This window comes from Elephas maximus, chromosome 13, assembly GCF_024166365.1.
Source record: "Elephas maximus indicus isolate mEleMax1 chromosome 13, mEleMax1 primary haplotype, whole genome shotgun sequence".
NCBI lineage: Eukaryota > Metazoa > Chordata > Mammalia > Proboscidea > Elephantidae > Elephas > Elephas maximus.
The window spans coordinates 42,503,054-42,530,176 of NC_064831.1; the positions used below are offsets into that span (position 1 = coordinate 42,503,054).

The 27,123-nt window shown below is 37.3% G+C and overlaps 1 protein-coding gene across 17 annotated transcripts in view; it reads left to right on the forward strand.

Moving 5' to 3' along the window:
- Positions 1-27,123, forward strand: part of INPP4B (inositol polyphosphate-4-phosphatase type II B) — a 976,853-nt gene that overhangs the window by 495,080 nt on the left and 454,650 nt on the right. For 15 of the 17 annotated variants that reach the window (XM_049905358.1, XM_049905352.1, XM_049905340.1 and 12 more), the window contains 2 exons: positions 13,190-13,402; positions 15,416-15,460. In XM_049905358.1, coding sequence (XP_049761315.1) covers positions 13,312-13,402; positions 15,416-15,460 — 136 coding nt within the window. In that variant the 5' untranslated portion in view covers positions 13,190-13,311. The remainder of the gene's footprint in view (positions 1-13,189; positions 13,403-15,415; positions 15,461-27,123) is intronic. The other 2 variants (XM_049905345.1, XM_049905348.1) reach the window with 1 other exon arrangement.

Genomic DNA, 27,123 nt, shown 5'->3' on the forward strand with positions numbered 1-27,123 from the left:
CTTTAACTTTGTATCCAGCTTTTACATCCCAATCACCAGTAATTATCAATGCATCTTGATTGCATGTTTGATTAATGTCAGACTGCAGAAGTTGGTAAAGATCTTCAATTTACTCATCTTTGGTATTAGTGGTTCATGCATAAATTTGAACAATAGTCGTATTAACTAGTTTTCCTTCTTGGGGATGAATATTATCCTATCACTGACAGCATTGTATTTCAAAATAGACCTTGAAATGTTCTTTTTCATGATGAATGTGACACCTTTCCGTTCAATTTGTCATGTCCAGCATATTAGACCATATGATTGTCCGTTTAAAAATTGTCATTACTAGTCCATTTCAGCTCACTAATGCCTGGGATATAGATCTTCAAGCATTCCATTTCGTTTTTGACAACTTCCAATTTTCCCTGATTCATACTTCATACATTCCACATTCCTATTAATGCATATTTGCAGCTATTGCTCCTCATTTTGAGTCATGCCACATCACCAATGACAGTCCTAAAAACTTTACCCCATCCATGTCATGAAGGTCAACTCTAATTTGAGGAGGCAGCTCTTCCCCAGTCATATTGTGAGTGCCTTCCAATGTGAGGGGCTCATCTTTCAACTCTATATCAGACAATGCTACTATTGCTATCTATAACGTTTTCACTGGCCAGTTTTGTCATAAGTAGATCACCAGGTCCTTCTTCCCAGTATGTGTTAGTCTGGAACCTTTGCTGAAACCTACCCATCATGGATGACCCTGATAGTGTTTAAAATACCCATGGCATAGCTTCAACCATCACAGCAACATGCAAGCCTCCATAGTTAAACAAACTGACAGGTGATGGAGATAGACAGATACATGTGTTTAATGTTTTAGTCCACTATTGTTTAAATCTTCATTAGATAAGGTAATCTAAGCCACACTTCTGGAAAATGCTTGTTCTCTAGATAGGCTCCCTTTCTCCCTGCATTTTTCCCTAAGGTTGTGCCCACATATTTGAAGAAAAGCCCTTCCATGACCATGAGGTATTGAACAAATGGAGCTCGTAGTTCTCAGTCTGTTACTCAGTGACTGCTTGTTATTGTCCGCTGAGGTACAGAAAAACTTTCCCAGAGAGTTCCAATAAATTTATCCTCATGCATTTAGTTGGAGTAACCCATACACTGTTGGGTTACCATGGACTAACTTGGTCTCAATTTGATTCTTTTTTTTTTTTTTATATATATAATTTTTATTGTGTTTTAAGTGAAAGTTTACAAATCAAGTCAGTCTCTCACACAAAAACCCATATACACCTTGCTACACACTCCCAATTACTCTCCCCGTAATCACACAGCCCGCTCTCTCCCTCCACTCTCTCTTTTCATGTCCATTTCATCAGTTTCTAACCCCTCCACCCTCTCATCTCCCCTCTAGGCAGGAGATGCCAACATATTCTCAAGTGTCCACCTGATCCGAGAAGCTCACTCCTCACTAGCATCCCTCTCCAACACATTGTCCAGTCCAATCCATGTCTGAAGAGTTGGCTTCGGGGATGGTTCCCATCCTGGGCCAACAGAAGGTCTGGGGCCCATGGCCACGGGGGTCTTCCAGTCTCAGTCAGACCATTAAGTTTGGTCATATGAGAATTTGTGGTCTGCATCCCACTGCTCTCCTGCTCCCTCAGGGGTTCTCTGTTGTGTTCCCTGTCAGGGCAGTCATCAGTTGTAGCCGGACACCATATAGTTCTTCCGGTCTCAGGATGATGTCGTTGCTGGTTCATGTGGCCCTTTCTGTCTCTTGGGCTCGTAATCGCCTTGTGTCCTTGGTGTTCTTCATTCTCCTTTGATCCAGGTGGATTGAGACCAATTGATGCATTCTAGATGGCTGCTTGCTAGTGTTTAAGACCCCAGACGCCACTCTTCAAAGTGGGATGCAGAATGTTTTCTTAGTAGATTTTATTATGCCAATTGACTTAGATGTCCCCTGAAACCATGGTCCCCAGAGCTCTGCCACTGCTACACTGGCTTTCAAAGCATTCAGTTTATTCAGGAAACTCCTTTGCTTTGGTTTAGTCCAGTTGTGCTGACCTCCCCTGTATTGTGTTCTGTCTTTCCCTTCACCTAAAGTATTTTTTATCTACTATCTAAATTAGTGAATGTCCCCTCCCACCCCCCCATCATAACCACAAAAGAATGTTTTCTTCTCATTTTAAACTATTTCTCAAATTCTTATAATATTGGTCTTATACAATATTTGTCCTTTTGCAGCTGACTAATTTCATTCACCATAATGCCTTCCAGGTTCCTCCATGTTATGAAATATTTCTCAGATTCCTCACTGTTCTTTATCGATGCTTAGTATTCCATCGTGTGGATATACCATAATTTATTTATCCATTCATCTGTTGATGGGTACCTTGGTTGCTTCCATCTTTTTGCTATTATAAACAGTGCTGCAATAAACATTGCTGTGCATATATCTGTTCATATAAAGGCTCTTATTTCTTTAAGATATATTCGAAGGAGTAGGATTGCTGGATTGTATGGTAGTTCTATTTCTAGCTTTTTAAGGAAGCCCCAAATGGATTTCCAAAGTGGTTGTACCATTTGACATTCCCACCAGCAGTGTATAAGTGTTCCAATCTCTCCACAGCCTCTCCAACATTTATTCTTTTGTGTTTTTTGGATTAATGCCAGCTTTGTTGGAGTGAGATGAAATCTCATTGTAATTTTGATCTACATTTCTCTAATGGCTAATGATTGTGAACATTTCCTCATATATCTGTTAGCTACCTGAATGTCTTCTTCAGTGAAGTGTCTATGCATATCTTTTGCCCATTTTTTAATTGGGTTATTTGCCTTTTTGCAGTTGAGCTTTTGCAGTATCATGTAGATTTTAGAGATCAGGTGCTGATCAGAAATGTCATAGCTAAAAACTTTTTCCCAGTCTGTAGGTAGTCTTTTTGCTCTTTCGGTGAAGTCTTTGGATAAACATAGGTGTTTGATTTTTAGGAGCTCCCAGTTATCTAGTTTTTCTTCTACATTCTTTATAATGTTTTCTATACTGTTTCTGCCATGTATTAGGACTCCTAACGTTGTCCCTATTTTTTTCTTCCATGATCTTTATCATTTTAGATTTTATATTTAGGTCTTTGATCCATTCTGAGTTAGTTTTTGTGCGTGGAGTGAGGTATGGGTCTTGTTTCATTTTTTTGCAGGTGGACATCCAGTTACGCCAGCACCATTTGTTAAAAAGACTGTCTTTTCCCCATTTAACTGTTTTGGGGCCTTTGTCAAATATCAACTACTCATATGTGGATGGATTTATGTCTGGATTCTCAATTCTGTTCCATTGGTCCATGTATCTATTGTTGTACCAGTACCAGGCTGTTTTGACTACTGTGGCAGTATAATAGGTTCTAAAATCAGGTAGAGTGAGGCCTCCCACTTTGTTCTTCTTTTTCAGTAATGCCTTATTTTTCCGGGGCTCCTTTCCCTTCCATATGAAATTGGTGATTTGTTTCTCTATCTCATTAAATAATGTTGTTGGGATTTGGATCTGAATTGCATTAAATGTATAGATCGCTTTTGGTAGAATAGACATTTTTATAATGTTAAGTCTCCCTATCCATGAGCAAGGTATGTTCTTCTACTTATGTAAGTCTCTTTTGGTTTCTTGCAGAAGTGTACTGTCGTTTTCTTTGTATAAGACTTTTACATCTCTGGTAAGATTTATTCCTAAATATTTTATCTTCTTGGGGGCTACTGTAAATGGCACTGATTTGATTTCCCCTTTGATGTTCTTTTTGTTGGTGTAGAGGAGTCCAACTGATTTTTGTATGTTTATCTTGTATCCCAATACTCTGCTAAACTCTTCTATTAGTTTCAGTAGTTTTTTGGAGGCTTCCTTAGGGTTTTCTGTGTATAAAATCATGTCATCTGCAAATAGAGATGCTTTCACTTCTACCTTGCAAATCTGTATACCCTTTATTTCTTTATCTCGCCTAATTGTTCTGGCTAGGACTTCCAGCACAATGTTGAATAAGAGTGGTGATAAAGGGAATCCTTGTTTGGTTCCCGATCTCATTGGGAATATTTTCAGGCTCTCTCCATTTAGGGTGATGTTGGCTGTTGGCTTTGTATGAATGCCCTTTATTATGTTGAGGAATTTTCCTTCTATTCCTATTTTGCTGAGAGTTTTTATCATGAGTGAGTGTTCAACTTTGTCAAATGCCTTTTCTGCATCAATTGATAAAATCATGTGATTCTTGTCTTTTGTTTTATTTATGTGGTGGATTACATTAATTGTTTTTCTAATGTTGAACCATCCCTGCATACCTGGTATGAATCCCACTTGGTCATGGTGAATTATTTTTTTGATATGTTGTTGAATTCTGTTGGCTAGAATTTTGTTGAGGATTTTTGCATCTACATTCCTGAGGGATATAGGTCTATAATTTTCTTTTCCTGTGGTGTCTTTACCTGGTTTTTGTATCAGGGATATGGTAACTTGATAGGATGAGTTTGGTAGTATTCTGTCCTTTTCTATGCTCTGAAATACCTTTAGTAGTAGTGGTGTTAACTCTTCTCTGAAAGTTTGGTAGAACTCTGCAGTGAAGCCATCCAGACCAGGGCTTTTTTTGTTGGGAGTTTTTTGATTGCCTTTTCAATCTCTTCTTTTGTTATGGGTCTATTTCGTTGTTCTACCTCTGTTTGTGTGAGTTTAGGTAAGTAGTGTGTTTCTAGAAATCCATCCATTTCTTCTAGGTTTTCAAATTTGTTTTAGTATAGCTTTTCGTAGTAATCTGATATGATTCTTTTAATTTCATTTGGGTCTGTTGTAATATCGTCCTTCTCATTTCTTATTCAGGTTGTTTCCTCTCCTGTTTTTTTTCTTTCAGTTTGGCCAGTAGTTAATCAATTTTGTTGATTTTTTTAAAAAACCAGCTTTTGGTCTTGTTAATTCTTTCAATTGTTTTTCTGTTTTCTATTTCATTTAGTTCAGCTCTAATTTTTATTATTTGTTTTCTTCTGGTACCTCTGGATTTCCGTTGTTGCTCTCTTTCTATTTGTTCAAGTTGTAGGGATAATTCTTTCATTTTGGCCCTTTCTTCTTTTTGGATGTGTACATTTATTGATATAAACTGGCCTCTCAGCACCACTTTTGCTGTGTCCCAAAGGTTCTGATTGGAAGTGTTTTCATTCTCATTGGATTCTCTGAATTTCTTTATTCCATCCTTAACATCTTCTATAATTCAGTCTTTTTTGGGCAGGGTATTGTTCAGTTTCCAAGTGTTTGATTTCTTTTCTCTGCTTTTCCTGTTATTGATTTCCACTTTTATGGCCTTATGGTCAGAGAAAATGCTTTGTAATGTTTCAATGTTTTGGATTCTGCTAAGGCTTGCTTTATGACCTAATATGTGGTCTATTCTAAAGAATGTTCCATGTGTACTAGAAAAGAAAGTATAGCTGGTTGCTGTTGGGTGGAGTGTTCTGGATATGTCTACGAGGTCAAGTTGGTTGATTGTGGCATTTAGATCTTCCGTGTCTTTATTGAGCTTCTTTCTGGATGTCCTGTCCTCTGAAAGTGGTGTGTTGAAGTCTCCTACTATTATTGTGGAGCTGTCTATCTCACTTTTCAATGCTGATAGAGTTTGTTTTATGTATCTTGCAGCCCTGTCATTGGGTTCATAAATATTTAATATGGTTATATCATCTTGGTGTGTTGTCCCTTTAATCATTATATAGTGTCCTTCCTTATCCTTTCTGATGGATTTAACTTTAAAGTCTATTTTGTCAGAAATTAATATTGCCATTCCTGCTCTGTTTTGATTGTTGTTTGCTTGATATATTTTTTTCCATCCTTTGAGTTTCAGTTTGTTTGTGTCTCTAAGTCTAAGGTGTGTCTCTTGTAGGCAGCATATAGATGGATCTTGTTTTTTAATCTATTCTGCCACTCTCTGTCTCTTTATTGGTGCATTTAGTCCATTTACATTCAGGGTAATTATGGATAGGTATGAATTTAGTGCTATCATCTTGATGTCTTTTTTTGTGTGTTGACAGTTTCTTTTTCCCACTTGATTTTATGTGCTGAGTAGGTTTTCTTTAGATATTGTCCTTTCCTCATATTTGTTGTTGTTGATTTTGTTTCTCCTTAATCTGTATTTTTCCCTTGTATTTTATTTTGATGAGTAGGATACTTTGTCTCCTTTGTGGTTATCTTATTATTTACCCTTATTTTTCTAAATTTAAAACTAACTTTTATTTCTTTGTATCACCATATCTTCCTCTCCATATGGAAGGTGTATGATTACATTTCTTAGTCCCTCTTTATTATTTTAATGTTGTCTTCCTTTATAGAATAACATCGCTGTTACCCTGTTTTGGGCTTTTTTTTTTTTTATAATCTTGCTTTGTTTTTTTTGGATTTCTCTGTCTGGGTTGACTTCTGGTTGCTCTGCCCAGTGTTCTAGTCTTGGGTTCATACCTGATATTATTGATTTTCTAACCAAAGAATTCCCTTTAGTATTTCTTGTGGTTTTGGTTTGGTTTTTACAAATTCCCTCAACTTGTGTTTATCTGGAAATGTCTTAATTTCACCTTCATATTTAAGAGACAGTTTTGATGGATATATGATTCTTGGCAGGCAATTTTTTTCCTTCAGTTTTTTAAATATGTCATCCCATTGCCTTCTTGCCTGCATGGTTTCTGCCGAGTAGTCCGAGCTTATTCTTATTGGCTCTCCTTTGTAGGTGACTTTTCGTTTATCCCTCACTGCTCTTATAATTCTCTCTTTATCTTTGGTTTTGGCAAGTTTGATTATAATATGTTTTGGTGACTTTCTTTTAAGATCTACCTTATGTGGAGTTTGATGAGCATCTTGGATAGATATTTTCTCATCTTTCACAATATCAGGGAAGTTTTCTGGCAACAAATGTTCAACAATTTTCTCTGTATTTTTTGGTTATCCTTCCCTGTTGTGGTACTCCAATCACTCATAGGTTATTTCTCTTGATAGAGTCCCACATGATTTGTAAGGTTTCTTCATTTTTTAAAATTCTTTTATCTGATTTTTCTTCAAATATATTAGTGCCAAGTGATTTATCTTCACATTCTGAAATTCTAACTTCTACTTGCTCAGTTCTGCTCCTCTGACTTTCTGTTGAGTTGTCTAATTCTGTAATTTTGTTGTTAGTCTTCTGAATTTCTGATTGCTGTCTGTCTATGGATTTTCCCGCTTATGAAACTTTTCATTATGTTCCTGAATAATCTTTCTAGTTTCCTTAGTTGCTTTATCTGTGTGTTCCTTGGTTTGTTCTGTGAATTGCCTCATTTCCTTCCTGATGTCTTGAAGGGTTCTGTATATTAAACTTCTATATTCTGCATCTGGTAATTCCAGGAATGCACTTTCATCTAGAAGATCCCTGGATTCTTTGTTTTGAGAGCCTGTTGAGGTGATCATGGTCTGTTTCTTTATGTGACTTGATATTGACTGTTGTCTCCAAGCCATCTATAAGTTAATTGTATTAGTTTATGCTTGCTTACTGTGTTGTGGCTCCTTGCTTTTTTTTTGTTTTGGTATACCCCTATGGGTTGCTTGAGTGAGCTAGCTTGATTATTTTCATCTTTGGAGCTCTGGTGTCCTGTCCCCAGCTGGCTAGAGCTGTTATCAGGTATATCAGTCTAGGAGCCCACTTAGTTTTCTTGTATGAATTCAGCTCAGGTTTCCAGGTAGCTGATCATCAAGTGTGTGGTACAGGCTCTGTCCCACAGTCTTAGAGGGGCAGGGGTGATTGGTGTATATACCGGCATTTGATTACAGCAGGGGGTCAGGCTCTGAACAAAGCATGGGGCTGAAAACCAACCTCCAAGTGTCTCTGAGGAAAATGCATCTCTGTTCCCTAGATCGTGCTGGTGGGTGGGTTCTGCAGAGGGTCCATGGGTACCCAAAGTTTTTGGTTGTAAGCACTGGGAGGTACCAGTTATCTTTGGACCTCTGTCGTGGGTAGCTTTGTGTCCTGAGTGGAGCTACCAGTCCTTAGGTCCCTGATGTGGGTAGGTGAGGACCTTGTTTAATAGGCAAAGCAATGTCAAACGTCAAACACCCACCTCTCCACCATACAGCTGAAATGGTTGGAGTTTGCCAACAAGGGCCTATTCTCCCGAAACAGGCCCGCACAGGTCCATGCAGAGGGGAAAGTTGCTCAAGGTCCATGGACAGTTTATGGCTGGACAGGAGTCGCTTCTTTCCTGAGCTCCCCTGGTTAACGGAGCTAGCAAATTATCTTTTCCCCCCAGTTATAATTTTTTTCCTTCCCCAAGGCCGGGAGGATGGCTCTAGGTGCTTAATAGTGTCTATTGCATGCCCAGGGATTCAGCCCCTGAAGGTGGCTTGGTGGTGGTGGGGTGGCATGGTAAAATATATGAAAGAACTTAGCTTTTGCCAAAAGCGCCGTTCTCCTCAGGTTCCAGAGGTGTGAGCAAGCTGTGTGTCTGGCTGCTCCACCCTGAGGAAACTGCAGCCAAATGCTAGTACCAGCGCACCGCCTCTGCTCCGGGAATGGTGCCTGAGGGCTCCCCATGATTTGGGTCTGGTAACTCCTCTCCACTTCTGAATGGTCTCTTCTCCCCCTGCCCCTCAGTTTGTTGTCTAAGCTTGCCTTTGGTGCTCAGGGCTCCCAGCTTGTCAAAAATATACTCGTTTTGCTTGTTTTTTCCCGTCTTTGTTGTAAAGAGGGCTTGCCGGAAGTGTCTGTCTATTCCTCCATCTTGGCTCTGGCTCTTCTATTTGATTCTTGATGGCAGAGAAAATCTGCTGAGTTTTGTGCATGTCTTCCATCTGCCCATTGGCTTGGGAAGCTAATATCACAGCCTCTGCTCCAGGGCCACCATATCTCTTTTTTCAGGCAACTCAAGTCTAACCTCCTAGCTATGAGCTCAGCTCTTTTCTTATTCCACACTGAGGGCGTGTAGGCTCTTCTTAGTCCCATCCATGACAGAGAGGAGCAGAGGGAAATCCTGGGCTTAGATGGAGGCCTTATCACTTTGCCCTGGTGTGTGGACCCTCTTTTATTTTAGGAGAAAGCCCCATTTTGGGGCAAGGGCAACTAGAAAGGTGGCCTCCTCCCAGGTTTACAATGGGGACACAGGATGTCCGCCTGCCATCTACTGTTGAACTTCTCCTCCTTTTGAGCATTTGAAATCCTAGCTAGGAGCACAGCTCTGTAACCCCTGACCCCTGGCCTCACTGGTTTCTATCCCTCTTTTTCTACTTTCTTCTATTTCTAGCTTCATGGGTGCCAGAAATATCTTCAACCCACTACGTACAATTTCTAAAATTTGGTCAACCAGGTGTAGCCCTCAATATATTAAATAAGAGATAAAGAATTTAACAGATCCTGCTTCTCAAACCTAATTGTTTTGCTGTTTCCTACCCTGGAGTGATAAATATAAGGCTGAGTCTCTATATAGATGGTTGTGAGGGAAAAATGATTTTAAATAATTAGGATGCATTTTTTTAATATTTGCAAAACTGTTGCCCTCTTTAGAACTTTATACGTGATCGCGAAAATAGGCGACCTGACTCCTCTTTTTCCTTCTTTCATCTTTCTCTTTTTTATTATAATTCCTCTACCTTTTTTATTTCTTATATCTTTGTTTTGTTTATTTATTCATTTTTTTGAATCTCCAATTTGTGTTGAATCTGAGTTATCCAGTGCTACTATAACAGAAATACTACAAGTGGTTGGCTTTATTTAACAAGCAAATTTATTTTCTCTGTCAATTCTGGGGGAAGATCCTTGTCTCTTGTCGGCTTCTACTCCTTGGTTCCTTGGTGATCTACCTGTGGCATGGCATGTTTCCCCTTTCTGTGCTTCTTGTTTCCATACCAAACCTGCTCTTTTTGTATCTCAAAAGTGATTGGTTTAAGGCACACCCTACACTGAGATGGCCTTACTAATGTAACAAAGGAAAGCCTATTCCCAAGTGGGGTTACATCCAGAAGTATACAAAAAAAAAAAAAAAACAACTCATCGCCATTAAGTGGATTCCAACTCATTGCCATCAAGTTGATTCTGACTTATAGTGACCCTATAGGACAGAGTATAACCACCCCATAGGGTTTCCAAGGAGTGGCTGGTAGATTCCAACTGCCAACCTCTTGGTTAGCAGTCAAATGCTTAACCACTGTGCCACCAGGGCCCCATATATCTACAAGTATAAAAATTAAAAAAAAACCCAAACCCATTGCCACTGAGTCAGTTCTGACTCAGAGTGACCATAGAGACCCTGTTGGATAGAGTAGAACTTCCCCGTGGGGTTTCTGAGGCTGTAATCTTTATGGGAATGGACTGCCACATCTTTCTTTTTCGGAGTGGCTGGTTTGAACCACTGACCTTTCAATTAGCAGTCAAGTGCTTATCCACTTCACCATAGGGCTGCTTCCACAAGTATAGGAGTTAGAATTTACAGCATATAATTTTGGGGGATACAATTCAGTCCATAACATATGGAAGCTATATTATTTGACACTGTATCAGAAGTATGCTATAATAAAACACAATTACAGCTAAAGGCATTCTTCTTAACATCATGTCCTCTACCCGCTATTCACCACAGGAGCACTTGGCATCAAGATGCTATTTAGTTTGCGTATCACTTTTGAGTAGCCAGCATTGTACTGCAGGTTTCTAAGGTTGACCCCACAACATTTTGCCCCTTTATCATCCCATGTTTCTAATTTTCCATGTATGTTAGTCTTGTCTTCTTAATTAGCCGTAATCTTCCTGTGTGATTTTATGTTGTCTCTTTTGGTGGGAAGTGAAAAAATATTAACAAATAACTGTTATTACAGTGGTCAGTAAGAAATAATTGAATATATTTACAAATCGTCTCTGTTTCTCAGGGAAGAAGAAGAGAACCAAGTGTATTTGCTGAATATTATGACCGTTTGATTTGTAACTCTTCTAAGTGAGACAAATGATATGAGAACTGATATGGGTAGCAACCATGCTTATAAGCTATCTCTTTCAAATATGTCTGTAGTATGCAAAAACCACAATCTATTTAGTGCATGATTGCCAAACCAAAAAATTTCCAGACACAAAAAGGAACTGTTGTACCTAACCATAACCATAGATAAATGCTATATTTACAGCTAGAAATGCAGTGGTTTTCTAGAGATTTGTTGACAATGTACCTGATTCCTTCTTAAGTATGTGCTTTGGTAGCAAATGTCAAATAGGAAATTTGTTCTCAAGTGCAACAAAGGTCGAATGAAAATTTTAAAAAATCACAAGAGGTTGTTGCGTAATACTTGTATGTATTTGGTTCAATTTTCTCTAAAATTGAAGTTATTTTCAGTTAATGAACTAATATTAAATTGGCGGTATTCTAAAAGTGGGGCTACAGTATTTTTACGCAAATAATGCTTGCCCTGTAAGTTTGTTTGCCAATCACTCCTTCCTCCTGTGAAGTATTTCATAGGTGCCCTATGCTAGTTTTTTTTTTTTTTTTAACACTAACATGTGAAAAAATTGGCATAGTAGTGCTTACAAAAATACCTCTGGGGGAAAAGAGCCAAACAAATATAGAAGGCGTGTGTTATTTGTGTAAAAATATGGTATGTTAATGAGTCTTTGTAGGCATTTTACTTCAATTCTTCCCTTCCCTTAAATTACACAGGTACCCACACACCTAAACACAGATTTGACGTTAAGTTCATTAATTATTCACAATTAATGTGCAGAGTTTTTATTTTTCTAAGATTCATCCATCCTGCTTTATTTAGGTCCCCTTTTCAAGAACAGGATTAATAAAATGGCTGGTCAGGATTAGGGGTTGAATCTTTGGTCAAGAAATGTAATGAAGTTAACAAAGCCTTTGCATATGCATGGCAGTCTGCTACAGGTATTAACATACTATTAGGATTTGTCATAAGTTCTTCAGAGAGGGTGGTGCAATGAATCTGTGTTCTACCCTTATCAGAAAAGACATCTCAGTTTAATAGTAAAAAAGTAAGTTAGGAAGCATTATCTTACTTCAAAGCATCATTTCCAAATTGATGGCTTTGATCTAATTGATCATGCAGTGACACTGTACCCCAGAAAATATTCTTGGCTGTATTTTTAGAAGCCAATATGTATTTATCTGCAAATTTATTGTAGTATTTCTAAAGATTCAAGATGCTTTCTGGATTTAAAATTTTCAAGATGATGTTTAAAAGCTACATAGAACTATAAATAAAGCAGCTTTGTTAAAGACAACAAAGGAGGCTGTTGATTTGTGAAGACCAAGACCATATCAGTATTCCAAGCCAAACTTAATTGCTGCTATCTTATTAAACAGCATTGGGTAGGCATTTAAAGATTTTTATACATTTTAATTCAGCTAGTAACTTGATTTAGAATAACATTGATTTTTTTTTTTTCCTAATTCATTTGGGGTGAATTCATTCTTGGTCATGTATATTATACTAAATATCAAAATGAGTTTGTAACTATTTGAGGCTATCTCTATAACAGGGTATTAAATTCTTAGAGAGGCTTTCTTTCCCCATGCTAATTTTTATCAATTTGCTGTTAGTTGCATTTCCCCTTGAGCTTTTTGGAATTATTATTCATTCTTTTCACCATATATCCCGATCATTAAACAATTAAATTTTTATCAGGCAGTGTAGCAAGAGACTCCATGGGTAATAATGAGGTTGGAAACTCCCTTGTACAACCTGTTGGCTCATCTTGGAAGAAGAATGTCATGCCAAATTATTTTTATGTGCTTGTGAATAATGTTCTATCAAGGGTGGATGGAGAAATGAGCACAAAAAGGCAGTTCTAATGGAAAAAAATCATAGTAATATCCACCTTGGCAAAACATGCTAATTCTTTGACCAGGTGCTCTCTGCTCTTGCTGCTAAATTAGGTACATATTAAGTTAGCAGCCCCTAATTTAATGCCATCAGCTATCTTATAAAATGAAGTAGAAGAGAAAAAATATACCTTTTAGAATTTGAATTTCCCTCATATGGCTACATAATAATTGAGTAGGGAATACCTATTTAACCCGGAGTTCATGGTACATTGGCTGGGTGGATTGGTCCAGGAATTATGAGTGGGGTGGTCATGAAGAAAGCTCAAATGAAGGTAATTGTAATTTTTAGCTCTATACTAAACTCTGAAGTTAACTGAGATTTTCACTGTTGATGTTTCCTAAGGGCAGAATTTCAGAGCGGGAGATCAGGTCTTTAGTGTGAAGATAAATCTACGCTAAACCAGGAAACATTGACAGTGACATTTCGACAACAAAATTTGGCAAGGTAAACTGTGAAGGTTGATCATGGAAATCAAAGAGGAAGGAACATCAGAAGAAGGCCAACACTTTCTTCCCACAGCCCAGGCAAATGATACTGGGGACTTCCAGTTCACAAGTAAGTATATTACGTGTCCCTTCCAGTAGCTCTCTGAAGACACACATGTACGTGTAGTCTCACAAATGGGATGAAGTTAACCAACAGAACTGTTTTCCCTTTGCACTATTTATTTTGATTGTGGATATCTGTGATAGGCCTCTCATCTTGTATCTTAGGTGAGATAGACGATTGTCCATCAAGTGGTTAAATATCAAATAGTAGATTCAAAGTCCTTGAATATGCATTAAGGCATTAATAAATACATTTTAAGTCCACCCTAGTTAGCATTTATATAATCTTTTGTGGGATTATTTATTATAATTGTGTATTTTATTTTTAAAACTGAAAGACATTTAAGTTGAAAGCATCAGGGAATATGGTTACTTCAGAAAAATCTAGACTGTTCTGCCATACCAGAGAGCTCTCTGTCACATAAACAAAGTAAGCTTGGAGATTTGGTCAAGATTTGCATTTCAGCTTTAAACTTGGTTTTGTGTGTGTGTGTGTGTGTGTGTGTGTGTGTGTGTGCTACTCAAGTAAGTAAAGTCATTGGAAATATTGTATGTTTTCTCTCCTGCTTAAATTGTAACATTGGGGTTTTATTGTTTAGCATGAATTGTGTCTTTTTTGTTTCTTTTCAGAAGATTTCTGTTGCCCATTTATTTAACATTTGCAAACCTATGCCTAACCTTCTCATTTAATTTACCTTAGCAAACTAATCTTTAGAGGACGGTATTGGTTGGAAGTAGTTTTGAGAAATTTGGTTGTTGGAGCTTACAGCAGAGTTAATTGTTAATAACCTTTTTAAAAATGGAGACTACTTGAAGTTCCCAGAAACCTACCTAACGAATGTCACTCTAACCTCTCTTGAAAAGTCTAAAATTGTTAACGACAGCATTATTAAATGTCAGCAAAGGGAGGAGGGGGTGGAGGGTGTTATGTGCAAAAAAAAAAAAGTGTTAACTCTGTAAAATAAAAAAAAAAAGATAATTTTTACACAAAGAGGTGGTTCAAACAATGTATTAATGATTAAAAGCTAGATAAATTTAAATAGTACCTGTTGAAGGCACCCACAAAAAGAATCAACAAGAAAAGAAGTTTTAGAATACTCTTACATTTATTGTCGAATGATTTACTCTTTCATAAATTTCAGTTTTGCTTCTTTGACTGGGTGCATTGTAACAAACAGTATCCCACCCATAGATGCAGGCTTCGTTCACTCGTTTGGGTGTGGTCTTCAGACGTTACCCACCACATTATTTCTTGCCTCAGTTTGACCTTTCTGCCTTCTGCCCATTAACCAGTTGCCACAGAGTGAGCTCTGACCCCAGCAACCCCATGTGTGTCAGAGTAGAACTGTCCTCCACAGAGTTTTCAGTGGCTGATTTTTTGAAAGTAGACCATCAGGCCTTTCTCCTGAGGTGCCTCTGGGTGTACTCTAACCTTTAACTTTTTGATTAACAGCCGAGCATACTGTTTGCACAGTCTGGGGACTCTTTCTGTTAGATGTTCCCATTTCCTTACCTTTATTCTCAGACTCAGTTTCCTTCCACGTCTTCTTAATTCATGTAGTTAAGATTTAAAAAAAAAAAAAAATCGTTGACTAAAGGAATGGAAACATTTAACGGAATGCAAGTTTGAGCTATCAGTAAGTTGGCAGAATAACCACTACCATAATGCCCACCGTAACACCCCTTTAATAATTGTGACCATTAACTGCAAAAGAAACTGACACAGTAGAAAAATGCTTTATCGTATTCATCATGGCATACAAAAATAATATTCTGATTTCCTTTATGACTATGGAGCTAAATAGACCAATCAAAACTGTAGTCACATGGAGTTCTGCTATAAATATTACACCCTGTCTTCAGAGCTGACTGCTTACAAGCCTGATTTACCAAGTTTATTTGTTCTGCCAAATAATATATTTATTACTTCTGGTCAGGATGAAACATAGTGCTATATATTGAATTATTCTGGACATTGATTAAATATTTTTTTATCTGAATTTACATCTATTATTTATAGGCATTCAGAAGACTCCAGATGAACCACAGTTGGAATTCGTCCTTGGTAAGGAATTCTATCTTTTTATATCTACAGTAATAAAATAATGTGTATAGTGGTTTACAACTTATAGGCACATTGCCTATATCATTACATAGTTTGCAAACTTTTATGAAGATTGTTCTATAAAAAATTTTATTCTATGATGTAGGTGCCATTTTCCCCAATTTATAAGAAAAGAATCTGTGCCACTGAATAGGTCACTGAGCTGCCTAAGAATGCAGGAATCGGTGGTGATAGGATTATATCTCTCAACCAGGTCTGCTGATCCAAACCAGGGTCCCAGCACTCATTCTAATACAGTGACTGTATTAGGTTGCTAATCAATGTTTCTGGATATCCGTTTGCTTAATTACTACTCCTTGGGCTGGAGGCTGACCACATGTAGTTTTCCTTTGGGTTCCTTTTGGCATGTACAAGATTGTTGCTTCTTTCCACCTCATTCACTCAAAAATATCCTCTTACTCTTTTACCTTGATTTTTTTGAACAGATCCTGGGTGTTTGAGAATTTAACTTTAGTTTAAAAAGATTTGACTTGCTTAAGCAACTCTAAAGTTCTGTCAAAGGTAGAAGTGTATAACCCTATGCAAGGATGAATTCAAAATGAGCACTCTGAGGCTGGTCCACTACTTAGCTAATAAGTTGTCCCTGTTTTGTTTTTGAATGAAGTATGACTTAAAAAAAAAAATACCATTTGGAAATTAGCTGCAAAGAGGCATTTAAAAAAGATGAAAATATGGTTCATATAAACTATCTAAAGAGGTTTTTTGCTTTTTCTCCCATAGTTCTGAAATCTTTACAGGGATGAGCAATATTTTTCCATCTTACTTCTAATTAAATTTTAGAGGCTAACTCATGCATATATTCAATTTCTTATACAGAGATCATGTATATTTCAGCATTCAAATCTTTACATGTAAATATACATTTTTTCCAAAGTTTTGAGAGCAAATTGAAATATATACATTCACTATCTTTATAATTTGTAGTGGTTTGAAGTCTCAAATATTTTAGAAACACACAAATTTGTTACATAATAAATTAGGTTTGAAATTTATTTCCCATTGCTTAAAATATTCAATTTTGAAGCATAATTTATTGAGACAAAGTTAAACATATAATTTATTTTTATAAACATTAGTGTTTTTTTATAGTTGTATCCAAAAGTTGCTGTAATTTGAGAATTCTAGATTTTTTGTTTTTCCAGCTATTTACAAGCAGACAGGAATTTGAAAATTTAAAGAAACTTTTGGAGTAACACCAATAAAAATGATTTTTTTCTAGCAATTTCTCAAATGATTCCATATACAAAGAACTCCTGTTCTATCCCTTGAATCATTGACTACAACTCTTGCTACTTGAACTTTTATCTACCAGTCTTTCATTTGCCACAGAAAATGGAAAATTTTAACTTTTTGATAGGACTTCTGAGAAGTGAAAATTTCTTAGATTATTTCAGTGTATTTCAAAATACAGATAAACCCAAAAACTAAATCTGTTGCCATCAAGTCAATTCTAACTTATGATTACTCCATAGGGTTTTCTTGGCTGTCATCTTTATGAAAGCAGTTTGCCAGTTCTTTCTTCCACACTGCTGGGTGGGTTGAAACTGCCAACCTTTAGGTTAGTAGTGAAGTACAAAACTGAGCCACCCAGGGAACTTCAAGACACAGATAAAAACCTTCTTACTTTCATGTTGAAGAAGAGGGAGAATCTGAAGGAGGCAAAAGCAATTAGAGTTGGAGGCTGTTAGGTAAAATTGGTGGCCAACTTAGAAAGTCAATATGCCTAGGCCAAGTGCCTGTCTTCTATTTCAGTTAAAATTATGTCTTCTTTAAAGTCCTAATGTTTCTATTGTTTTGAAAGCCTAGTAAAGTTCAGCAACAATGCCGTCATCACTTATATTCCTGGCTTTGAGTCATAGATCTAAGAGATTAACATCTGTGAGAATTTATTCATGATAGTATTCCTCCACTTGGAAAAAGAAGTCTGTCAATTTTCTTTTTTTCTTTATGTGCTTGTAAAATACACTAGAATTCTTAACAACAATCATTTTATCTTATGATAATAGTAAACAATGGCTGACAAGAGTGAACAAAAGTTTAGTGGAGAAAGTTATTTAGAATCGTTAGTTTATTATTGTGCTGTTGATTCTGGAAGAGACATTCCCCAAACTCTGTGTTTGTTAGTTATGTTTCTTTGTATTTGAAGATCCTCGACAACATTGTCTGAAGAATAGTTTTGAAAGTACTCTTTCAAAGACATTGTGTCTAAATCCTTGTTGGTTTTACTGTACATTTTTTGAATTTTTTTTAATCACACAAGTTCTTAAGTACTATCAAATGGATAAAAACAGTGGCTGCAACAATGGACTCAAGTATAACATCGATTGTGAGGATGGCGCAGGACGGACATGTTTAGTTCTGTAGTACACAGGGTCGCTATGAGTTCAAAGTGACTTGCCAGCACCTAACAACAACATTATATGGGTAACTTCTATTCATCTTATAACGAATAGTGAAAGAATAATATCTCCCTACATATTTTTCTTAGTTTAAAAATATGCATGTTTATTTAATCAGAAAATAAGCAAAGTGACTTAAAACAAAAGCAAATTGTAGGAAAAAAAATACAGTAAACAAGGTGGGGGACTTTTTTTCTATCCAAAACTAAATTTTTGATATTTGGTTCTCTATTCTTTGTCAAAGCATTCAAGTAAATTGAGAATTTAATGGTCCTCTTTTTAAATTGAGAAAACAACTACGCTAATCATTTTGGTAGGTGTTATATTGCTTTGTGGAGCTCTGATGGCACAGTGGTTAAGTGTTCTGGCTGCCAACAAAAAGGTGGGCAGTTTGAATCCACCATCCGCTCCTTGTAAACCCTATGGAACAGTTCTACTCTGTCCTGTAGGGTCACTGTGAGTCGGGATCAACTCAACGGCAACAGGTTTTTTGGTTAAAGTTATTTTCCATCTAAGATGTTTTCTGCCTGTCTGTTGCTATAAAATCATTACAGCTTGCTGAAGTTCCTCTGCTACATCTTTATTCAAGTAAATGAGATGGGAGATGCTTAGTCAATGGAGCAAGCTAACTAGCTACAAATGCCTTGATGGCACAAGATAAGCATGTACTGAAAAAATGAGTATCTCATGTCCATTGTTAACTTATTTTTAATCCCTGACTGCATTTAAATTAAATAATTCACCCTTACAACTGCGACTGTGCTTCCATACACCTTTCTTTAATTCACTTGAGTCCATTGATATCCTTTCTAGTACCACAAAACCAAAAAAAAAAAAAAAGAAAAACCCAAACCCATTGCCACCGAGTCAATTCTGAAAACTAATAATTAATTGAAAACCTAACAGAACACTGATTTTGCCTATGGTTTAAGAAAATTGTTTTCATTTCAATGAAGCTGGCATTTCTTAAAATCTGAGTAAGCTTATTTCTTGAAGCCAATATGGAAAATGTATGTAGAAGACTAACCTTGACTAAGATATAAATTAAAATTTATCTACCATTTTTTTAATTTATCCTCCATGATTATGCTAATAATGTTGACATGAAGTGCCTCCATTTACTATCACTGGAGTCAATAGAATGCTTATGAGAATGTTTGTCATACTGTTTTATATGGACACCACGTGTATCATAAATCCAAAGCAACATACTGATAAGTATTGAATATGTACGAGAAAATGACAGGTGTGTGTTCGTATGTGTTCTTGTGTTCTTTATTTATCATCTTAAAGTCATGTTCACAAAATGAATTTGTACTTTGATGACTGATATTCAATGGAATTCAAATGACCAGACACATAGGGTACATTGAAAGATATATTTCGTACATATCGACAAGTCTCAGGGTAAATTATTATTGGAATGTGGGGACATAGAAGCTGAAATGTGATCCATAACATCTAATGTATTCATCCAGGTTTCATTAGGAGAGGCACAGAAAAATAAATAAGAAATTTCAGATAGTGTTAAGTTCTATGTAGATAGTAGAATAGGGAAATAGGACAGAACAAGGCAGAGGTCTGGGGAACAGAGAAAAGATTTTAGATATGGTGGTTGAAAGAGGGCATCTAGGTGCCCAAAGGGGCTTATACACACTACAGATACTGATTGGGAAAGTGTCCATGCTGACCCTAAGACCCAGGTAACTTTCTAAGCAGGAGGGGGCTGGCTATGGGAGGGCATTAAGAAGTATATAATAGGGTTCTGGTAATGGAAATATCGAGGCTCAGGGATAGTTACTCAGGTTACTAGTTTGACTCGGCATGACACCAAGTTACAAGTTGGACTAGACTTGAGGTAAAAAGGGCCCAAGGGGAAATGGCAACGTTGTGAAGGACCATTTACTGGGCTACTGGAATACCAAGGTCAGAGCAGAACGAATTGTAGGACAGAATAGATGCTGAGCCAGATGGTTCCTCCCCTGGCCTCTTCTATTCTTCACTCATGTTCACCTTTACCTAAACCCCCAGCTGTCTGGGTAATGATGTCAGGTGATTGGGTGCTACTGAGCCTCTCTACAAGAGTAAGAGATAGGGAAACATGAGAATGAAAGCCAACTGACCATTAGATCCTTTGCCTTTTGTGAAGTTATTTTACCTGTAAAGAAACAGTGCGTCAATTTAGAGTGATTTTTTTCTGGAGAGTTTTTCCTCTAGAATTTAAAAGATGTATTAATTCCTCCCTCGTGTTGTTGTTGTTGCTGTTGTTAGGTGCCATCCAGTTGGTGCCGACTCATAGCGACCCTATGTACTACAGAACAAAACAGTGCCTGGTCCTGTGCCATCCTCAAAAGCATTGCTATGTTTGAGCCCATTGTTGCAGCCACTGTGTCAATCAATCTTCTTGAGGGTCATACTCTTTTTTGCTGACCCTCTACTTTACCAAGTGTTATAGATTGAATCATGTATCCCAAAAATATGTGTCAACTTGGCTAGGCCATGATTCCCAGTAGTGTGTGATTATTCACAATTTTGTCATCTGATGTGATTTTCCTATGTGTTAGAATAGAGGCAGTTATGTTAATGAGGCAAGACTCAATCTACAAAATCAGGTTGTATTTTGAGTTAATTTCTTTTGACATAGAAAAGAGAGAATTCAGCAGAAATTTAGGTGGATCTCCTTACCACTAAGAAAAAAGCACCAGGAGCAGTGAGTCCTTTGTACACGGGGTCCCTGCACTGAGATGCTCCTAGACCAGGGAAGGATTGATGACAACAACATTCCCCTCAGAGCTGACAGAGAAAGCCTTTCCCTGAAGCGGGCACCCTGAATTTGAACTTCTAGCCTTCTAGACTGTGAGAGAATAAATTTCTCTTTGTTAAAGCCACCTACGTGTGGTATTTCTGTTATGGCATCACTAGATAACCAAGACACTAAGTACTACATCCTTCTCTAGGGAATGGTCCCTCTGATAACCTGTCAAAAATATGTAAGACAAATTCTCACCATTTTTGCTTGTAATGAGCATTCTGGCTGTACTTCTTCCGAGACAGATTTATTCATTCTTCTGGCAATCCAACGTATATTCAGTATTCTTTTTGCCAACCGTTGATTCAAAGGCATCAATTCTTCTGTAGTCTTCCTTGTTTATTATGCAGCTTTCAACGCATATGAGGTGACTGAATTCACCGTGGCTTGAGTCAGGAACACCTTAGTCTTCAAAGTGACGTCTTGGCTTTTTAACATTTTAAAGAGGTCTTTTGCAACATATTTGCCCAATTCAATACCTTGTTTGCTATCTTGACTGTTGCTTCCACGGGCATTGATTGTGGATTCAAGTGAAATGAAATCGTTGACAACTTCAGTTATTTTCTCTGTTTGTCATGATGTTGTTTATTGGTCCAGTTGAGAGGATTTTTTTTTTTTTTTTTATGTTGAGGTGTAATCTATACTGAAGGCTGTGGTCTTTGATCTTCATCAGTAAGTGATTCAAATCCTCTTCACTTTCAGCAAGCAAGGTTGTGTCATCTGCATATCATAGTTTCTTAATGAGTAGTCCTCCAATCTGGATAGCCGTTCTTCTTTATACAGTCAAATTTCTTGGATTATTTGCTCAGCATACAGACTGAATAAGTATGGTAAAAGGACACAACCGTGATACACACCTTTTCTGACTTTAAACCATGCAGTATCCCCTTGTTCTCTTCAAATGACTGCCTCTTAGTCTATGTACAAGTTCCTTATAAGCACAGTTATGTATTCTGGAATTCCCATTCTTTGCAATGTTATCCATAATTGGTTATGATCCACACAGTTGAATGCCTTTGCATAGTCAATAAAAAACAGGTAAAAATCTTTCTGGTATTCTCTGCTTTCACACAAGATCCATCTGACATCAGCAATGATATCCCTTGTTTCATGTCCTCTTCTGAATCCAGCTTGAATTTCTGGCAGTTTCTTGTCAATGTATGGCTACTGCTTTTGAATGATTTTCAGGATTTTTTTTACTTGTGTGTGATATTAATGATATTGTCTGATAATTTCTGTATTCTGTTGGATCACCTTTCTTTGGAATAGGCACAAATGTGGATCTTTTCCAGGCAGCTGTCCTCCAAATTTCTTGGCATAGATGAGTGAGCACCCCCAGTGCTGCATCTGCTTGTTGAAACATGTCAAGTGGTATTCCGTCAGTTTCCACAACCTTGTTTTTCACCAATGCCTGCAGTGCAGCTTGGACTTCTTCCTTCAGTACCATCAGTTCTTTATCATATGCTACCTCCCGAAAAGGTTGAATGTTGACCAGTTCTTTCTGGTACAGTGAATATATATTCCTTCCTTTTTTTTTTTTTTTTTTTTGATGCTTCCTGTGTCATTCAATATTTTCCTTGTAGAATTCTTCTGTTGCAACTCAAGGCTTGAATTTTTTCTTCAGTTCTTTCAGCTTGAGAAATGCTGAGCATGTTCTTCACTTTTGGTTTTCTAACTCCAGGTCTTTGCACATATCATCATATTACTTTGTCTTCTCAAGCAACCCTTTGAAATCTTCTGTTCAGCTCTTTTACTTCATCATTTCTTCCTTTTGCTTGAGCTACTCTGTCTTCAAGATCAAGTTTCAGAGTCTCTTCTGACATTCATTTCAGTCTTTTCTTTCTTTCCTATCTTTTCAGTAACCTTTTGCTTTCTTCATGTATGCTCTTCTTGGTTTCATCCACAACTTGTCTGGTCTTTGGTCATTGGTGTTCAATGCATCAAATCTACCCTTGAGATGTCTTTAACTTAAGGTGGGGTATCATGTATGCTCTTCTTGATTTCATCCACAACTTGTCTGGTCTTTGGTCATTGGTGTTCAATGCATCAAATCTATCCTTGAGATATCTTTAACTTAGGTGGAGTATACTCAAGGTTATACTTTGGCTCTTGTAGACTTGTTTTAATTTTCTTCAGCTTCACCTTCAACTTGCGTATGAGCAATTGGTGGTCTGTTCTGCAGTCAGCCCCTGGCCTTGTTTGATTGATGATTTTAAGTTTCTCCATAGTCTCTTTCTGCAGATGTATTCAATTCAATTCCTGTATATTCTGCCTGGCAAGGTCCATGTGTATAGTCTCCATTTATGTTGTTGAAAAAAGTATTTGCAGTGAAGAAGTCGTTGGTCTTGCAAAATTCTATCATTCGATCTCTGGCTTCATTTCTCTCACCAAGGCTGTATTTTCCAACTACTGATCCTTCTTTGTTTCCAACTTTTACATTCCAATCACCAGTAATTATCAATTCATCTTGATTGCATGTTTGATCAATTTCAGACTGCAGAAGTTGGTAAAAATCTGCAATTTCTTCATCTTTGGCCGTAGTGATTTGTGCATAATTTGAATAATAGTTGTATTAACTGGTCTTCCTTGTAGGTGTATGGCTATTATCCTATAACTGAAACCAAAAGAGACTTAAATAAGTGGAAAAGCATACTTTGCTTATGGATAGGAAGACTTAACATTATAAAAATGTCTACTTTACCAAAAGCAACCTCTACATTTAATGCAATTCCAATCCAAATCCCAATGACATTCTTCAATGAGAAAATCAAAAAACCAAACCCACTGCCATGAGATGGAGAAACAAATCACCAATTTCATACGGAAGGGAAAGAGGCCCTGGATAAATAAGGCATTACTGAAAAAGAAGAACAAAGTGGGAGGCCTTACTTTACCTGATTTTAGAACCTATTATACCATCACAGTAGTCAAAACAGCCTGGTACTGGTACAACAACAGATACATGGACCAATGGAACAGAATTGAGAATTCAGACATAAATCCTTCCACATATGAGCAGTTGATATTTGACAAAGGCTCCAAAACAGTTAAATGGGGGAAAGACAGTCTTTTTAACAAATGGTGCTGGCATAACTGGATATCTATCTGCAAAAAAGTGAAACAAGACCCATGCCTCACTCCATGCACAAAAACTAACTCAAAATGGATCAAAGACCTAAGTATAAAATCTAAAACGATAAAGATCATGGAAGAAAAAATAGGGACAACGTTAGGAGCCCTAATACATGGAATAAATAGTATAGAAAACATTATAAAGAACGTAGAAGAAAAACTAGATAACTGGGAGCTCCTAAAAATCAAACACTTATGCTCATCCAAAGACTTCACCAAAAGAGTAAAAAGACTACCTACAGACTGGGAAAAAGTTTTTAGCTATGACATTTCTGATTAGTGCCTGATCTCTAAAATCTACATGATACTGCAAAAACTCAACTGCAAAAAGACAAGTAACCCAATTAAAAAATGGGCAAAAGATATGCATAGACACTTCACTAAAGAAGACATTCAGGTAGCTAACAGATATATGAGGAAATGTTCACGATCATTAGTCATTAGAGAAATGCAGATGAAAACTACAATGAGATTTCATCTCACCCCAACAAGGCTGGCATTAATCCAAAAAACACAAAAGAATAAATGTTGGAGAGGCTGTGGAGAGATTGGAACACTTATACACTGCTGGTGGGAATGTCAAGTGGTACAACCACTTTGGGGATCCATTTGGTGCTTCCTTAAAAGGCTAGAAATAGAACTACCATACGATCCAGCAATCCCACTCCTTGGAATATATCCTAGAGAAATAAGAGCCTTTACACTAACAGATATATGCGCACCCATGTTTATTGCAGCACTGTTTACAATAGCAAAACCATGGAAGCAACCAAGGTGCCCGTCAACGAATGAAAGGATAAATAAATCATGGTATATTCACACAATGGAATACTATGCATCGATAAAGAACAGTGAGGAATCTGTGAAACATTTCATAACACGGAGGAACCTGGAAGGCATTATGCTGAGTGAAATTAGTCAGTTGTGAAAGGACAAATGTTTTATAAGACCACTATTATAAAACTTGAGAAATAGTTTAAGCTGAGAAGAAAACATTCTTTTGTGGTTACGAGAGGGGGAGGGAGGGTGCAGAGGGGTATTCACTAATTGGATAGTAGATAAGAACTACTTCAGGTGAAGGGAAAGACAGCACACAGTACAGGGGAGGTCAGCACAATTGGACTAAACAAAAAGCAAAGAAGTGTCCTGAATAAACTGAATGCTTTGAAGGCCAGCATAGCAGGGGCAGGGGTCTGGGGACCATGGTTTCAGGGGACATCTAAGTCAATTGGCATAATAATGTCTATTAAGAAACCATTCTACATCCCCTTTTGAAGAGTGGCGTCTGGGGTCTTAAACGCTAGCAAGCAGCCATCTAAGATGCATCAATTGGTCTCAACCCACCTGGATCAAAGGAGAATGAAGAACACCAAGGACACAAGGTGATCACGAGCCCAAGAGACAGAAAGGGCCACATGAACCAGAGTCTACATCATCCTGAGACAAGAAGAACTAGATGGTGTCCGGCTACAACCGATGACTGCCCTGACAGGGAACACAACAGAGAACCCCTGAGGGAGCAGGAGAGCAGTGGGATGCAGACCCCAAATTCTCATAAGACCAGACTTAATGGTCTGACTGAGACTGGAAGGACCGCGGTGGTCATGGCCCCCAGACCTTCTGTTGCCCCAGGACAGGAACCATTCCCGAAGCCAACTCTTCAGACATGGATTGGACTGAACAGTGGGTTGGAGAGGGATGCTGGTGAGGAGTGAGCTTCTTGGATCAGGCGGACACTTGAGAATATGTTGGCGTCTCCTGCCTGGAGGAGAGATGAGAGGGTGCAGGGGGTTAGAAGCTGGGGAAAAGGACATGAAAAGAGAGAGTGAAGGGAGAGAGCGGGCTGTGTCATTAGGGGGAGAGTAATTGGGAGTGTGTAGCAAGGTGTATATGGGTTTTTGTGTGAGAGACTGACTTGATTTGTAAACTTTCACTTAAAGCACAATAAAAATTATTAAAAAAAAAAAAGAAAGAAAGGAAAGGGGATACAAGGCTTTAAAAACAGGATAATAAACTACATGCGCAATATGACCTTTCTTTAACTATGTATGTCTGTGTGTGGAGAAAAGAAAAAAAGATTAGAAGAATAAGTATGAAAGACTTTAATTATGATCATTAACAGTTAGTGGATTTTTTTTTTTTTTTTGCTTTGCTTTACTTTTCTGTATCTTCCAAAATCTCTGCAATATGCCTATATTTATCTTATAATCTGGTGTTTTTTGTTATTAAATAAGTAACGACATTAAATTAAGTCTGCTAATGGAACTGAAGAGGTCTTTATGTCTGAAGAATTAAAATTTGGCTCCTTGCCTTCAATTCACTCATAGTATAATTGGAGAAGTAGAATTAAGACTCCTGAAATAGATCATCAAAAGCTAACCTGTTTCTTTTTAATTTTATTTTATTGTACTTTAGGTGAAGGTTTACAGAACAAATTAATTTCTCACCAAACAGTTAGTACACACGTTGTTCTATGACATTGGTTAACAACCCCACACCATGTCAACACTCTCCCTTCTTAACCCCCGGTTCCCTATTACCAGCTAAGCCATTTCTTAGAGTCTCTAAGAATATTGCGGGTTTTGTAAAGGATGTAAGTAGTATGGGAAAGTGCAGCCAGTGAGGTTTCCTGAGGAAGGCCAACTGAAGCTGATTTTTGAAGGAAGAAAATAGGATTAGAATACACCTGTCCAGAAAGGAGGAATCACATTCTAGGCCTCCACAAACAAACACTTGGCCCTTGGAACAAGATGAAGACCCCAAATTCAGAACATAAAAAAAGATAAACAGCAACTACTTATTATATACCAACGTACATGCATATACAAAAGCCAATCATCTTGTCTTCCTAGAAGAAAAAGTGAAAGCAATATTCTCTTCAAATACGAGTCTTGATTCATCTACTTTCTGGATATTTGGAATAGAGGTATTCATAGACAAATTAAGGATTTAGAGTACTCTATCAGAAATTACCTTCACATTCAGCCTGAAAGCAGGGTCAATTTTGCATACATAATACAACTACAAAGCAAAATGGGCCACTTGTAGTAACTGTTTTCTTTAAGGAAATGCAGGATTAAAAAAAAAGACTTGTGGATGTGTGTCATGGATTGAATTGTGTCCCTCAAGATATGTGTATCAATTTGGCTATGCCATGATATCCAATATTGTGTGATTGTCCACCATTTTGTCATCTAATATGATTTCCTTATGTGTCGTAAATCCTATTGCTGTGATGTTAATTAGATGGATTAGCAGCAGTT